This window comes from Perissodus microlepis, chromosome 4 (genome assembly GCF_051167445.1).
Source record: "Perissodus microlepis isolate ML-2025 ecotype Zambia chromosome 4, ASM5116744v1, whole genome shotgun sequence".
Lineage (NCBI taxonomy): Eukaryota > Metazoa > Chordata > Actinopteri > Cichliformes > Cichlidae > Perissodus > Perissodus microlepis.
Genome location: NC_140464.1, coordinates 21391948 through 21409463, shown reverse-complemented (window position 1 = coordinate 21409463; position 17516 = coordinate 21391948). Strand labels below are relative to the sequence as shown.

Genomic DNA, 17516 nt, shown 5'->3' with positions numbered 1-17516 from the left:
CACCGGCCCTCGAGGCCTGGAGTTGCCCACCCCTGGCCTATGAAATACACTCTAGATCAGGCGTGTCCAACTCCAGTCCTCGAGAGCTACTGTCCTGCAGCTTTTTGATGCATCCCTACTCCAACACAGCTGAATCAAATGGTTGGATCACCTCTTCAGCATGCCATCAAATTTGGCAAAGGCCTGATAACAAGCCATTCATTTGATTCAGGTGTGTTGGAACAAGATGTGTCTAAAAGCTGCAGGATGGTAGCTCTCGAGGACTGGAGTTGGACCCCCCCTGCTCTACATATAAGAGTCAAGAAATCTGGATTCAGTGGAAAGACCAACTTCTCTTCAATGCCTGGTGTGCCCCTCTGTTCAAGGATGGTTGTTCACAGTGGACATAAATGGCCTCTCTCACTCCTCTTTTAAACAATCTGTCTTCTCTGTCCATAATGTGAACATTGGCATCCTCAAAAGAGTGACCTTTGTCCTTTAGATGCCGATGTACAGCTGAGTCTTGTCCTGTCAGGGTGGCTCTTCTATGTTTTGTGGTGAGTTTATGGAGTGGCTCTTTGGTTTCTCCAGTGTAGAGATCTGAGCATCCTCACTGCACTGCACAGCATATTTTATGTTACTTAACTTGTGTTTAAGAGTTTTGTACTTGGAACGATCCAGAGCCATTGAATGGAAGAGTACAGATCATGGGGCCTCGCAGTATTTCTGAAAGTTAGCAACATACGCTAGCTTCGTCACAGAGTTACAGAAGCACAGTTTGAGGAGTTAAAAACAATGCTGTATGTTATTAGCACACAGTCCAACTGCCAGCTAAGCACTTGCAGGAACTATTTCAATGCTACAACACCCGGCTGATAGGACTCTGACTTACTCAAGGGCTCTGGGCTGAACCAGAACTGAAAGGTGAAACATTTTCATGAAATTTAGAAATCCAATCACTTTCTTTCAAAACTCCCGAATAACCTGGATGACTGAGAGCCTATGCAAAAACTCTCTGGCAAGAATTCAGTGAACCACCATTGCCTTTGGTTCCATAATCAACAGGTGCTTGCCAAATTCACACCCAGTTCCAGCGCCATTCAGGCCAAAACAAGCTTCTTCTTTTTTTCCTCTAACCTGGAACAACAGTGCAATCCACCTTCAAAGGAAAAACCTTTCCCATCATTACTGTGGTGGTGCCAGGGTGCACATGCCTGGTTCATGGTAGTGGTGCAGATGCCTGGCTAATAACGCTCTGTTTGCCCCTGTTAGTGCTTTATTTCTACCCAGAGCTATGCAGCGTGATGACAGCCACATCTACTCAGTTGCGATCTATTCTGCGGTGGAGGGTGAAGTCGAGAAGAGCAGCTTAAGAAGTGAGTTACAGGGATTATAGGCTGCTGTCACACTCTCATAGGCAAACACACAAACCTCCTCTGGTATTAAAAGGCAGACAGTAGGGGAGACAGGGCGTGTGCGTGTGGAAACAGCTACACGCACGAGCACTCACACACACAAACACACACGCGCCGGCCAGAAGCAGAGAGAGGAGAGACAGACAGGCAGCCAGTCAGACTGATCACGTACCTTCCAGACAGCAGGTTCGCCAGAGGCCGGAGTGCGTCATCACCTCCTCGTTCTTGCGGCTCGTGTCGTTGTCGCCGCTGCTCTTCACGCGGCACACCCCGCGCGAGTACAGCCAGTAGTCGGTACCGACGGCGATGGTCATGAGGCTGAAGGCGGCGAACGCGCCCACCGTCGTCACGAGCATCTGGACGCCGCGGTCACACATCAGCATCTTCATATATGCGGCTCCTGTTCGTCTTAATCTGTTTTCGTGTGTGTGTGTGTGTGTTTCCTTTCCTTTTCCCCTCCGCTCTTTTAGATTCACCCCTTTTATTTCCTTTATATCCCGCGAGACTTGGAGAGTCAGAGTGAGGGACACGCGCTCAAATAAATAATAAGAGCAATAACAACAACAACACGGGGAAGGTGGGTAAAGGTGGCGAGTTTGTGAGGAGGCTATGGAGAGAGAAATGAAGCTGGACCCGGCTGCCTGGTTCGCTGAGTTGACTTGAGGCTCGTGGCAAAGGGCGGGAAGGTAGGAGAGCGGCACGTCACTTTCTCGCGCATCAAAAACCGGTTCTCACCATCACCATCCACATACAGAGGCGCGTGCACGCACCCACACAGCGTAGGATTAACGGCCAACGGTCGTCCCCAACTGCTGGCACTGCCCACACTCACTCAGAGTGGAAGTTAACGGCGGTAACGCATCCTGCCGTGTTATTCGTCCCTGGTTTAGGGGAGAGCTTCTTGTCTTCGCCTCTCCTTCTGCTTTCCTTCTTAACTTATTAATCTGTGAAGCATTAACAGCCAGGGTCTGTGTAGGGGGACTCCATCTTTAAAACAGCAAAACAGGGGATCATTTTGTCTGTACCGATGTCACCCCCGCAGCGTGAATCTGTACTAAAGCATCACTCACCGCTTCTGTGACCGGTTCTCCTCTTCCCACAGTGTCTCTGACAGCAGGCCAGCGTCTGTTCACCTTCCCTTCCAGTGAATGAATGAATGAATACAAGAACGGTGAATAAAGACCATGTGTTATCTACGAAGCGGAGACTGACCGACATCCATCGCGTGTTTTCCGCTCCAGCTGTTGACACAGTGTCATGTTTTATCTCCCTGGATGACCAATGTCCGGGCTTTAGACACTAGTCCAAACCGTATCCGGTGAAATGCTCTATACAAGTTAAATTGGTCCAAAAAGCACAACAAGAAAGGATTAATCAGATTTATCCTCCATAGAAGTCAGTGTAGAACCGCAACCGGGACACACCGGCCGATGACAGTTACACCTGCTTGCGTTTGCTCCCAAGAAACGTGCCTGCTGGTAGGCGACAAATAATAAAAAATAAAAAATAAAAACAACAACAAGAAGAAGAAGACAGCCGTCGCCTCCTCCACTTCGTCCTCCTCTTCTTCTCCTTCCTCCTCCTCCTCCTGTCCGTCCAACCAACACAAACTAAAATTAACCGCGGGTCTCCTCAAACTCCGCCCGAGGCAGAGGCAGTCGGCTGGGATTGGGTTCCCCGGTGAAAGAGCCCTTCGGGAGCTAATAGTGTGCCTTCACTGCTGCAAGTCCCGCCCACCACCTTCTCTATAAATCCAAGCCAGTTTCACTTGAAACACAAACACACACTGGTTCAAAAGTATTCCCACATCTGCGCGACCCGGTTGGGTAGCAGAATAGACCCCGCAGTAGAGAGTTAACAGAGGGTATGTATGGCAGGTCATTAGTGCCACACATACAGCGGGATCAAAGCACGCTGGGCTTTGATTTGACCACGTTTCACTGTGAGTAGATATTGAGCTGTCCACACACACACACACACACACACACACACACACACACACACACACACACACACACACACACACACGCGAAGAATAAAAGGGAATAAGTTGTGATAGCACAATAAAACGAACTGCATGTGTTCAAAGGCAGGGTTGCGTGTAATTTTGTGGTTTGCTGTCCCTGGTGCTGAGTGCGGCGCTGTCCTTGGTGCTCATTTGAAACGCAGCGTCATCCCCCTCCTCCTCCTCCCCTCTCTGTTTTTCTGTTTTCTCCTCTCTCCTCCGCTAGCCGCGGCGCCAGCAGCTCCTGCGCCGCACTGATTAGTTAGAAAAGAGAGAGAGGGAGAGAGATTGGCAAGCGATGCATGGAGAATCGCGCTCGGGAGAGAAGCACAGACGCCACTTAAAGAGCCACGGACCGTTTTTAATGACTCCACTTCAGCGAGGATTCCACACGAGGCGGTCTGCTCTTCATACTTCACTTAACACACCGGAGTGCGTGTGCGCGTGACCGTGGGTGCAAGTATCATAGGTGTATACCTGAGTAACATGTGTACATATGGAAATCAGAGGGGGTTTTAAAGCTTGCTGTAGCCTGCCTAAACCGCAAGGAATGGAAACGTGGCTTCTTTTCTGGAGCCCATCTATCCATCCACTTAAGTGTTTAGGTGCCACAGCTCACTGACTGATTCTCTGACTCTATTAAAGGCTGAGGAATTAAAACAATCAAAAACAGAGAGACAGAAAAGTGAGCACAGAGCACAGAGAGCGGGGGGAGAAGGATTACAGATAAATAAATCCATGAACTGATCACCAGAGAGTGCAGTGACAGGTCCTATCATTCTTCTCACTTGCTCTTCCTCTGTGTATCTGTGTGTGTGTGTGTGTGTGTCTGAGGCCCTTGCTCGGCTGCGTTATCTCACAAGAAGACTCATTAACATAGAAATGACTTTAGGAAGAGAAGTACAGCGTTTCACCTCTGGTGAGAGACGGAAAGCAGGGAAGCCGAAGAGAGGAAGGAGGGCGGGAAAGGAGATGTCGAAGTGAGTTTGGATGGTGGCTGAGAAGAAAAGTGGAGAGATAAGGAAGAAAAAGAATGAAGGGTGGGCAGGAGGCAACAAGTGAGGAAAGGACAGGTGGAAGAAGATGAAGAAAGGATATAGAAAAAGAAATGGTTGAATGGTGACATGTTGATGCAATCAGTTTACAGAATACAAGCAGCATTTTTCAGTAGATGAAATGTTCTTGTTTTTTGAGTAGAGCATAAAAGTTATAGAGCCAAAGTCTGACCAGTGGCACAGCGAGGGAACATTTTGTGCAGCCTGCAAGCGTGTCAAGAAAAGATGAAACACCAACAGTTCGTGTCATTCTATAAAGCAGCACAGAGAAAGACTGAGGGAGCATTTCTCTTCAGTTTCAGATCTTCTTTCTATCCATCATACATGGCTAACCCTTCCTAACATTAACACATGGAGCTGGTGTCAACAAACACTGCCTCACTAATGGTTAAAAACGGTAAACTCAAGGCAGCACAAGATTCTCCGGGCAGGTTACGAACGCTACCTACAATTTTTTGGATGTTTGCATTTTTCTTGTTCACATGAGCCCAAACTTTGAGACCCCCCGTTGCAGAGAGTTGACTTTTAGATACCTGTTCGTTCATTTTCTTCTGCTTATGGAGTTCAACAGGGGTTAGCTGTCATAGGGCGAGGGGCAGGGTACACCCAGGAGAGGTCGCCTGTGGATCAACCAGCTCCACACAGAGACAGACAATCACGAACATGCCCAGGACCTTCTTGTGACAAGGTTAACCACTGCACCCCTGAGCCTCTCTTGGGTATATATTTTATTTAAAAAGGTTACTGAAAGAATGCAGCATTGGCAATATGTATATAAAATATACTTTCAGGTTTCCTACTCTGTGGTCATGAGGTATAAGTAAGGTAAGGTAAGTATATTTTATATAGAGAGGTACTACTACTAAGAATTAAACACTGCAGTTGTGATATATTTATCACAGCAGGCACGTGTTTTAAAACTATCGACAACAGTAAATCTTAGGTTTCTTTCAGGATGTTGGCAGAAACACTAAAAAACTGCAGTCAGATTTCTTACCATGAGTAACACAGATTGTTGTAAGATCAGCATCACCTTGTGGCTTAATTTCCTCTCTTAAAACCCTTTTGCTCTCTTAGATACGGCATAAAGTGCAGACTACTGACAGGAACTTTTTATAACGACAAACTATTAACTTCTAACCAAAGTGTGATTACAGTGATGGTGTTGGTAGGCAGCAGAGAGAGACAGGACTCGAGGAGGCCCTTGTGGAGAAAGGCATTTGGGACATGACGTTAGCAATCACCAAAATGTCCTATGTTTGCCCTTTCTCTGTCATTGGGAGAGCTGTTTCTGCTCTCTTTTTCTCTCCTCTCCTCAGTTATTGGCAATACAACAGAAGGATGAGGATAGAGAGATGGGGAGGTTCTTGAAGCGGGGAGGAGGAGGAAGACTGCAGGGCTTCTGCTCGGTGAGCTGGAACCTTCTCACACCTCTGGCCAGTGTTCAGAGATTAGGAGGAGGAAGAAGTTAGAGGAAACTGAAAACCACAGAGAAATTAGAGAGCAAAAGATAAGCTGTTTGGAGAAAGAGAAACGTGCCGTAAGGAGGGTGAGCTGGATAGATTTACAGATGGGGAGTGTGGGGCAGCTAGTGGTGATGTGGCGTTTTTGTGTGACTGTGCTCGTATATTTAATGATTTATAAAAGTTGGAGAGAAATCAGAGTTTTTCAGATGTGTGTGTTCAGTCTTCTGTACGTGGTAGGTCTTCAAATGTGAAGTAATCATTCATTTCTGGGTGATTGTAATGTGCATGACAAACACTTTTTTTCATTGTCACATGAAAAGTGTTTCTAATGAGTTCTAATGTTTCCTTTATGTAATTCATGGTGCAGGGACATGGATGTTAGCTTGAAGAGTTTAGTTTATGCTACAGTCACACTGGCGAAAACAGTGGCTAGAGACCATGGCATCACCAAAATTACGGCAATCGTTTGCAGTCTCCACTCGCTGTCGCCTGGTGTCTTCAAGATGTGTCGAGATGGTGATACAGCAGCAATAAGATGAAACCAGTCTGCTACCAATTTGGGTCAAGCTGGCAATTACATGCAATCTGTTCGTGCTAATAATTGTAACTGTGATAGAGGAGCAAAATTTGCAAACCTGTTGCCGTCTACTTGTTTAAATATTTATTTTAGTGGAGTCAGGATCTTGATGCTAGTTGCCTTGGAGCTCTGGAGGGGTCCCCATCACGTCATTTGTCTCTACATTACCCCATGCAGGGTGCAAATTACTTAAAAAAAAAAAATCAGTGGAAGTGATATAAATAATTAAGCAGAGGTGTTATCCATTAATTTGGGACCGCTCGCAGGCTGACTCCAGTTGATTGCAATGAGTTGGTCTGTCTGCATTTGTAAAGTATTTGCAATTATTTTAAATTCTTCTGTCTGAATGAAATCAGTCCAAGTCGGATGGCAACTTTTTCCTAGACGTGTTGCTTCTCAATTGCCTGTGTAATTGTCTTGTAATTGAAAGTAGTTGCCCAGAGGTTGACGGTCTTTCATGATGAACCTCTGGGCAACCAGGAACTACTTAATGTCAGTCTCCCAACACCAAAATACTTAAAAGAAAACACTGTTTTTTCCTAGCTGTCTTATTTTTCCTATAAGTGTGACTGAGGCTTTAAAGACTTGGTTTAAAGTTATGATCAAACAGGAAAACAGGTCAGTGAATGTCTCATAAAGATATGGGAACATGACTCTGTGTGTGTGTGTGTGTGCGTCAGATTAGGTAAAAACATAACAGACTTTGACATTGATTGATTAAGAATGAGGTGTGGTGTGAATGAAATAGAGAAACAGAGAAAGAGAGGGACACTTTAGCTGGGAAGAAACATGTCTGATGGTGTGAAGGTGTGCCTAATATGGTTGCCTAATGAAAACGTCTGTGCGGCTGTATGAGAGAGAGAGAGTGAGAGATGGTAGAAGAGAGGGCAAGAAAGGAGATAGGGTGAAATAAATCCAATAAGCTCCTCTGTCATGCTACCCTCTTGAGCGTTTTAAAGAGCCACTGAATGAAAAAATAAGAGAATCTTTTGCTTTTGTCAGTTTTCCTTTTTCATCTCTCGTCAGTCTGCTGCAGAGAGCGTCATTTTTACCTCGAACCTCCACCATCATCTTTTTTTCTTTTTCATTCAGCAATAGCATGTAGCTTCCTCGCTTCAGCATGCTCTGAAAGGCACAGAGCTAAAATGCATATACCAAAATCAGTGCTTCCTCTGTCAGTGCCTTGGGGCAGGCTCCAATCAACACCCCGCTCTCTCACCATTGCAAGCCTAAGGGAAACAAACAAACAAACAAATAAACAGTTATTGAGTCTAATTTTATGTTCCCTTGTTTGAAAGTGTGAAAGCCTCTGCTGCACTTTACACTTATTTATGGTCGCTCTAGTTTCTGTTCATGCTGCCAGTGTGTTTGCATATTTATGCCTATATGCATTTAGCATACAGTGATTTTAATGATTTTTTAAAACATGTCTTCAGGGAAGGTTCATGTTTGGCATGACATAGTTTACTTTTGCAGTTCTCTCTGTGTGCTCCCATATAGAACAAATGCTTATTTCACTTTCAGTTTATTCACAAAATGCAGTCACAATCATGATTATGCATAAAGTATTCACTTGTTAAATGGGAGCCTCTTCTGTATAGGGGCCCAGAGATCAAAGAACAAATGACTTGCAATTGAATACAAATAAAATTTCTAACCTGAATCCTTCATCCTATTAACCATCCATCCATCCATCCATTCACCTTCTTCTTATTATCCAGTTCAGCATCATCCGGAGGGCGGAGCCTATCCCAGCTGTCACTAGCCAGCATGGAGGGTACACAGGTGGCCAGTCTGTTGCAGGATTAATGCATAGAGACAGACAACCATTCACAACCCCACGCACATCTTTTGACTGAAGGAGGAAGCTGGAGTACTCCGAGGGGACCCATACAGACATGTGGCCAACATGCAAACTCCCATGCAAAGCATGAATCCCCAGTCCGGATTCAGACATGCAAACTCAGCGCCATTGTGCAAAAGTAGCCTAAAATTACTCTAAAGACCCTCAAAGTATATCATAGTACATCTAGACAGTGGCACATAGAGAATAACTGTCGCAGGCTGCGGAGGCAGACCATGTGTGGGTTTGTGTTGAGGACCCAGGAGCAGACAGAGGCGAGGAGACGGAACTTGAGAACCAAAAACGAGCCTTTATTTGGCTGGTAGCAGGAACTGAATATGAAAACTAAGGAAACTAAAAGCAACCGTGAAAAACTGACTACTAAGACCTGAACTATGACAACACACTGTGGCAATAAACTATGACCAAAAATGGGGTGGGTAACATAGACAACGTGACGTTAAACACACGGAGGCTGAGGACTTAAATACACACACGGGGCGATCAGGAGAAGTGGAGACACAGCTGACTCGAATGAAACATAATGACAACGTAGGGGAGAGTAACACTGGACACACTAACATGAGACACGGACCTTCAAAGTAAAACCAGAAACATGACAGACACTGAACTAAACCTAAGAACAAAACTCTTAACCAGAATAACACTGAAACTGAGGATTATAATATTCAAAACAGGACAACTAAAGAATCAGAAAGTAAACCATAATACAGAATAAACAGCAAAATACAAGAAACTGAAAATGTTGGGTCAAAATGACCCAGAACCGTGACAATAACAGTATATATTAAGAGCATGAATTTCAAATAGAAATCTACATTATTTTTAAAACATTTGTTTGGACTGTTTGGAAATGTGCTATATAAATAAACTTGACCTTGAACTAGTATTGAACATACTGTAGTTGCAACTTCTGTCCTGTGGCTAATCCTAAATCTGTGGAGCTGCACAGGTCAAACTAAAACTTGGATATTTAAGTTCCTGTTTTTTGCCTTTTGTTGTGCTTGAGAGGGAAACTACACTGAGATAAGGTCACAAAGTCTATCACTGATTCTATATATACAACAGTATATGTTGCACAGACATTTATAAAGGTCCAGTATTCAGTTTATCCTCATATGTAATTTTAAATCCATGTCCTACTTGTTCTTCTTCTGGGCTTTTTTTTTTTTTTTTTACCCTTTATCTTCATATTTGTTCATCAGTTTTCCTTCAAATAAAATATTAATCACTGTTATATTAATATTGACATTATGAGAAAGGGCCATATACGTGGTGCCTTCAGAGGTGTTTGTGTATACATGTTTGCTGAAAGCCATTAAAAAGTATGCGTAATGATAAAGACACATTTTGCATTTGCTGTACAAAATATTATGAAGAGACACCTCGTTAATTTCTGCACATTCTTACAGATTTACTACGGTAATAAAAAGGTTTTCTAAACTCCTGTGGCATTTTGCATCTTTTCAGATTAATTAATGGTTGTTATCAGTTCTTAAAAAATAAAAGATTTTGAAATCAAATTTCATCATTTACACAACAGCCGATAAACTGTTGATATATTGATGGCAAAGTTTAACCAGTGATTTGACCTGTATGCAACAGCTTGTGATGCTATAACTGCTCCACTTACTTTTTTTTTTTTTATCATATTTTCACAGTGAGAATATAACAGATGATCTAGAAAAAAGAAAGACATTCAAAACAAAACAGACCAAAAACAAGGAAACAAGCCAACATGTGATTTTGCAACATAATTTATTACTTCACAACCGCAAACATCACAAAACATTATTATTATTAATATTATTAGTATTATTATTATTGTTGTTATTATTATTAAATCAGTGAACTATCTTATCTCATAAAACACATCCTTACTCTTTTCTTGCAGTTTTCTGCATTTAAACACTGAAAATTATCTTCAGGTTATTGTTAAATCACTTGTTGTTTAGAATGTAAGCCCAGCCTAAATCAAAGCAGAAGTAAGGTCAAAATGCAGCCATCAAATGTTAATTAAACCTTAGCAGCAGCTCCTCGGTTGTTATGTTTAGTGTCATGTAGCCTTTGAAAGGCTACAAACCGGGTAAAGGGGAAGAGAACGGGACCAATCAGGGATAATGAGAGGCAAATGAAACTGAAATGCCTCGAGAAGACGAGGGAAGAAGCAAGGGAAAAAGCTGCAGGAAGGGATAAAGGTCAAGAGGAAAGGAACGAAGAAAGAGAAAGACAACGAGGAAGCTGAGTGGGAAAGGAAGAGAGGAAGAAGGGGAGAGAAAGGTCAGAGCAGAAAATAAAATGACAGATGGAAAGGCGTGATCAAAGGAAAGGTCGGGAGGAGAGACAGGAGGGAAGGACACTTTCAGGCCAACACAGTCCACATACGAGTGGCAGAGCACTAAACATCTAGATCTTGCTGGATTTCAGTCAGCACAGATGTATATTTATATCTAGTTTTTGCTCCATGTTTTCTATTGCAACTTACATACATCATTTTTACCCCTAAACACATTGATTTCTGAGTATAAATACAACTATGGAAATGGAAGACTCTTACCCCTATGTACTTCAAAAATATTTATATCTGTACAAATAAAAGCAAAACACAGTCTTTCAATAATATTCAGTAAATGTGCAGCAATGACATGAGACATATCATAAATTAAGCGACGTAAAAACCCTTTTACTGTCTAATAAAGAAACTATCAGACACATACCCACACACACCAGTCCAACACTTAATATAGAATAAGTCCATATCATATGGAACAAGATATGAAAAAAAGAGATCGTCACATGCATGCATAGTATATTCCTCATAGTCCTGTAATTTTTTTTTTAAAATGTGAAACATATCTGCTAGCTTCTTAAACCAGCTTGTGCGTGTGTTACGGTCATTTTTTCATGTTGGCGCTGTTTAGTCAAACGATGCTGAAGCTGAAGAGAACATTTCTTATCAGATTTAAAGACAGACCTATATTAAAACTGAGCAGCGCTTAAGATATCTGAGTCACACGCATGTAGTGTGCCATACAAATTCATAAGACAGCTGGCTGAGTGCTATCGAGCGCTTTGGGGTGTGGGGTTGTCAACAGCAGATGCTGAGACTGGGCGTGATTAATATTAGGAGATATTTACACCCTTGACCAGAGAAATATATGGCTGACACACAAAGGGCAGTTGTTGTTTTTTTTTTTTAAATTTTACATTATACAGCAAAGAAGCAAAACATAAGGACGGCAGAGTAAAGTTTCACCAAAGCTCGAAGATGCTGTGTGCACGTTATTGAAGATATACACTACAGGCGTGTGTCCTTTCATGAAGATGCTGTTTGTGCTGATTAAAGCAGCAGGAGGAGGAGGAGGATGGGAATCTAGGCCTGTGCAACGGACCTACAGTATATGTCTTGTGTGCCTCCAGGTGCAAACATTTCTTAGTCATTGTCCGCCTTGTTACGCTTCACCTAGTAATTCCAACCCTCAGTCGAGGATCTGACTGTATGGCTAAGTGGGTGTATACAGGTATGGGTGCTTGTGAGTGTGTGTGTGTGACCCAAAATACATACATGTAATTCTGTCTGTCACACACACTCACGTACATATATTCTAATATATGGATGACTGTCAAGAAATGCACACATACACAAATGAATTAAAGGCAGGTGGTTTAAATTAAAATTAAAAAAAATATGAAAAAGCAACATTGCTTTTTTATTATTGCTGTTTGTGAAATGACTCCCTTGGAGGCTGTCAAAGCAGCTCATCGTTCACCGTCTGCGCACGTGTGGATGCCCCACTGGTGACTGCTGCATTGCCAACTCCTGCGACGACTCATCGCACCAGGCTCCCACTGAAGCCCTGTCAGACGTACGGGCTCGAGCCAAAATAATTCTGATAATAATAAGAGAGGCATCAGAGGGGTGGATGGAGGGTGAAAAGGAGGAAATAGAGGAAAATGAAAAAGAGGGGGTAAAAAAAAAACCCTAAAAAGGCTGTGAAGCTCGCTCAGTGTGAGACGCTAAGCCTCATGAGAGTGGGAACAATGGCCCAGTGGAAGTGGTTGGCGGTACTGCTCGCGGTGTGTCAGGATGAATGCAGAGGATACGGTTGATATTACTAAATGCAGATGTGCATACAGTTCAAGAAGTTAGAAAGTTTTACTCCTATACATTTTTTACAAAGACACAAGAGTAACAACATTAGAATATATATAAAACTTTACATTGCTAACACCGTGACACGCCAGTTATGTTGTAAAAACATTCATAAACACCAAATCTACATTCCAGTGTGCTTCGTAGGTCTTGGTTCCATTTTACTGTGCATGACAGGGATCCAGAGTTAAACCTGGAACTATCAGCGCTCATCGATGGCGGCCAATTTAGCAATGCCAGGAAAATATGAGCCTGGATTTGCACGATGGTGCTTTGTAGATGTCATAATGATGCTGTGAAACTTGTGGGATAACACAAGGGAACATAACGCAATACTTCACTTTAAGAATACTAAGAGCGGTGAAAGGCTTGTTGCAGATACAATGCCATAAACACATCAGGAATTCTATCGTTGAATAAAGAAAGAGTGAGCTGACACGAGTGAAGCGCTAAGCTTGTGCTTCTCTACACTGAATAAAACTGGTTGGATTAATGCGGTTGATATTTTCTCTTGTTCCTGCCCTGCACAAAAAGCAGATGTTGACACCTCGGACATTTTTGATTCAATACTTCAACGTCTTTGGTATCCAGTGTTTGGTGCTGTGATTCCTGTTTTGGGCTGCAATCTTGGAGATACCCCAGTATGGCCTAAAAGAACTACAGACATTTACTGAACATACACATTTACTGCTTTGAAACCTCCTCTATCGGTCCATCGGTGTTAATTAGCGGGGGCCACGTATTCCGGGTTGATGTAGGAAAAGCCGAGGAAATCGTCCTGGTCCAGGTTCATGATGACGAGCTTGTCTGTTGGCGTCAAGTCCACAGCCATCTTGGTGAACTCCTTGTCAAAGTTGCAGGTGTCCCGACGGTTCCTCTGCAGGTGGGGTTCAGAGATTATGAAGGGGAGAGGATGTGATGAGAGGGAGGAACGACAGAAAAAATATTGTTGGAGGAGAGTGGGATGGATTGGGATGGAAAAGAGAATCCACTGCTGTTAAACACCCTATAGTGGACAATCAACTTAAAGCACAAGCTCTTTTGAACTAAAGAAACTGCAATATTGTTCAGTTTCTGTACTGTGATGGTGCAATGAACAAATGATTAGGAAGCGCTTCCCTTTCGTACCCGAGGTCAAATTAATCCTGTTCACTCTCATGTCTGTCTGTCTTCCTCTGTTTCAAGTCTTTATGCTTATTGCTCAACCACAATACAGTAAAAATAGGACATCAGCCTCCTTGCAACTAGGAAAAAAATCAGTGTTTCCCTATTGAAAGCTTTGGTGTTGGAGACTGATTATAAGATGTTACATAGTGTACAACACTGCCAACCTCTGCATAGTTACTTTCAATTGCAAGGTGATTGGACAGCTCGCATGCGTGGGCTAACTCAAACTGACTGCAGTCACTCTCATACAGCTATGCAAATTGTTATGAGCACCAATCAATGGCCAAGAGTAAGCATATGTATGCAAATGTGCTGTTTATAGGGTTGGGAAACCTGCAGTCAGCTGAGAATGACGACTTTATCACAGCTGATTGCAATATCATGACGAAGTTTTGCAGGTAATTGTCAGCTTGACCCAATTCAATCGCCAACGGAAAGCAGAGGATCTGTCTTTTTGCACTTTTATTGTCAAGGTGCTTTGAAGATGGCTACTGACTTTGAATGGACACAAACCTGGTCCTCAAAGTCTTCAAAGCAATTATTTCAAAGGCAAGTTCAGTGCACACAAAAGCAGTAATTTTGGTTATGCCACTAGCATGAGCCTGTAGCATGAGCCAGGTTAGTTTGCTGTTTGCAGAAAGTTCATCTTTACTGCACACAGGTGAATTGTATCAATTCTCATTTAAAGCTTAAAAATTTTTATTTCCAAAACCTGTACTTGCTTTTTTTCCCTTTTTTGGCTTACAAATGAGAAACAACACAGAACACAAGAAACAGCATCAAATGTGCTTGAACTGATATCCAGAGACTGTTCATTCAAAACCCACAAAAATCTGGTATTTTCTTTACATTTGTAAAAAGCAGATCAAAGTGGAAACCCTAAAAAATTTGCTGTCTGCCTCTCAAAACAGTGGTAATGTTGATGCTAGTTTTCCCTGAAATGCAACCACCTTCTGTGGCACAAAATCCTGTGTGCAGTCACGTGTTATGTTAGGAAAACTTCACCTGAACATCTAATCTTTCCAGTTAAGTTTCACTATCTAAAGTATTTAAACTTTATTATTAAATGTTAAGAAGAATGTGAATGTTGCCCCACAAGAATACAGAAGACCTTCTTGACCTTCATCTAAGAAAAGGCGTTGTAGCTGGTTGGACTTGCTAAGCCTTGAAAATAAGAAACATCTCTCTTTTTTGGAGTTTCAGCACTGAACAAAACAGAACAGTGGTGTATTCAGTCCATTTGCATTGCACAGAAAGTTCTTGGATGAAGCACAGCACCCCCCCCCCCTTCCCTTCCTTTAGGGCTTTTCCAATCTTCATGTAATAATATTTTGCTAGTAAAAACACAAGTGCAAGTAGAAAGAAAAGTTGAGTCTGGACTTAAACATGTGGAAAATAATCAGTTAGAACAAACGTGAGTCAGGCTGCTCATAAGGAAATAGGATATTAGGAGATCAAGCCATTTTCAGTGTATTTATGGATATGCTGGGAAACTGCATACAGTAAAGGAGAGCTGCAGACAGGAGTGAGTGCTGAGAGGTGCTAAGCAAAGAGAGGAAGGAGACAAACTTGAGGGAGTCGAGTACACCAACTGTGACTTTCTGCAGGAGGTGAGGGATCCTGGGTGGATGCACTCGTAGTAAAGCAGGAGGGGCTTTCTCTGGGGCAGAGGCTCATTAACACACAACCTGGCTCATTTTTTATGTATAGATTTATGAAAGGCAACACCAAGCTTCACCGCTGGCAAGTATGTTCCCCAAAGAAATAGAAGTAAAGACGGAACCAGAACAGCACAAACTTTAAAATTATCTCCAGTGTGGCCATTTCCATCTTTAATCAAAAGCAAAGACACCTTAGGCTGGTTTCTATAACGCAGATATACATTGTGTTTCACCTGCTCTTTATCAGCTTTTAATTTTTTCTAATTATGAGTCCTACTTACTGTCACTCCCTGGGTCTCACATCGCCAGATCATTTACATAAGTGTGAAAACTTTGCATGCCTTCATCAGCATGTTTCACCGTTCTTCGAAGTTATCACATACTTAAAACGCAAACTTTGATTAGCTAATTCACAAATAATATGCTATATAATAATATGGAAAATATATATTCACTGGCCATTTCATTAAATATGTTTGTTCAAGTGCTCTTTAACACATATGTAATCAAACCCGACCACTTTGAGCTGAAAGGAGGATGACGCTACTTCAAATAGCCACTTGTTACAACCAAAGTATGCAGAACAGCATCTCTGAACACACAGCACATCCAACCTTGAAGCAGATGTGGTACAGCAGCAGAAGACCACATCCAGTGCCACTTTCATCAGCTAAGAACAGGGCATTGAGGCTATAATTGGCACAAGCTCACCAAAATTGGACAATACAAGACTGAAAATCGTTGCTAGGTCTGATAACTCTTGATTTCTGCTGCTACATTAGGGTCAGAATTTAGTGTGAGCAACATGATAGCATGGATCCATCCTTCCAGTCGACCTGAGTATTGTTACTGACATGTCCATCCCTTTATGGCCACAGTGTACCCATCTTTTGATGGCTGCTTCCAGCTCAAGCTGGTTAACCTCAAGCAGGTTTCTCTATTTCATTTGAGTTCAGTGAACTCAAATGGCCTCTACAGTCATCAGATCTCAGTCCTGTAGACTGAAATCTGATGACTCCTTTGTGATGTGGTCGCTGAATGTACTTTTAAATGCATCTGGAGTTGGCAAAAAAATGACCAGAATATAGTCAGTGTTTAAGACGTAATATTAAAAAGCCATAGAGTCACAGTGGGATGAAGTGAATAGCAAAGAAGGAGAGAAGAAAAAATAAAACCAAGCAGTTACATAAATATTCACATCACCAGGAAAGCAGCGGTAGCGGGGAAGAGCTTATAAGAGGCAATCCACAGAAAAATCCACAATCATAAATATTTTGATTAAAAAGACAGCAAGCGATTTATCAAATACATCCATAAAGTCAACAGTGTGAGGATCTATCAGCATGTAAGTCTGAAAAACACAAATAAATGAAGACACAGTGGCAACGTGAAAAGGAAGAGAAAAAGAGACAGGATTAGGCGGAGAGGACTGCTGGTTTTCTAGAGTATTTAAAAATCGGTCTTCAGTTTTCAGACCCTTCTTCTGTGGAACCAGCTCCCAGTTTGGATTTGGGAGACCGACACCCTCTCTACTTTTAAGACTAGACTTAAAACTTTTCTTTTTGATAAAGCTTATAGTTAGGGCTGGATCAGGTGACCCTGAATCCTCCCTTAGGCCTAGGCTGCTGGACGCTTCCCATGATGCACTGAGTGTTTCTTCTGCACTCACCTGTCTTCACTCTATATGTGTTTATGCAAGACTGGGTTTAATCATTAATTATTATTAATCTCTGACTATTCTATAGCATGTCTTTAGCCTTGTGTCCTCCCCTCCACACAGCAGATGGCTGGCCCTTCCTGAGCTTGTTCTGCCAGAGGTTCCTTCCTGTTAAAAGGGAGTTATTCTTTCCCGCTGTTACTAAGTTCTTGCTCATAAGGCGGTCATCTGATTATTGTAGGGTCTGGAGAGACTGTTGTTGTGATTTGGTGATATATAAATAGAATTGAATTAAATAAGAGTGGAACCAATATTTATAAAGGGTGAAAGTTGATACAAGATGGTGGAGGAAGAATGAAGAAGGAGTACAGAGAGGGACAGGAGGGCCTTTAACACAGGGGAAACTACAAATAAGTGTTACATACCTTCATCTTCCAGCTTTCTCATGGCCTAAGATAAGCTCCCTCTAGCTACAGGGACACACCTGCCACAGCTGGCTGAGGTCCACCTCACGTTC

General features: G+C 42.5%; 2 protein-coding genes across 2 annotated transcripts in view; both read right to left on the bottom strand.

Moving 5' to 3' along the window:
- The window catches only part of cacng3b (calcium channel, voltage-dependent, gamma subunit 3b), a 37532-nt gene extending 34348 nt beyond the window's left edge, over positions 1–3184 (bottom strand). Inside the window, exons 1-2 of the mRNA XM_084926438.1 lie at positions 2465–3184; positions 1567–2381 (exon numbers count right to left, since the gene is read on the bottom strand). Of these exons, the coding sequence (XP_084782564.1) occupies positions 1567–1783 (217 nt within the window). The 5' untranslated portion in view covers positions 1784–2381; positions 2465–3184. The remainder of the gene's footprint in view (positions 1–1566; positions 2382–2464) is intronic.
- Positions 3185–10102: 6918 nt separating this feature from the next.
- prkcbb (protein kinase C, beta b) overlaps positions 10103–17516 on the bottom strand; it is a 103219-nt gene continuing 95805 nt past the window's right edge. The window contains exon 17 of the mRNA XM_084926435.1: positions 10103–13391. Within this exon, the coding sequence (XP_084782561.1) occupies positions 13236–13391 (156 nt within the window). The 3' untranslated portion in view covers positions 10103–13235. The remainder of the gene's footprint in view (positions 13392–17516) is intronic.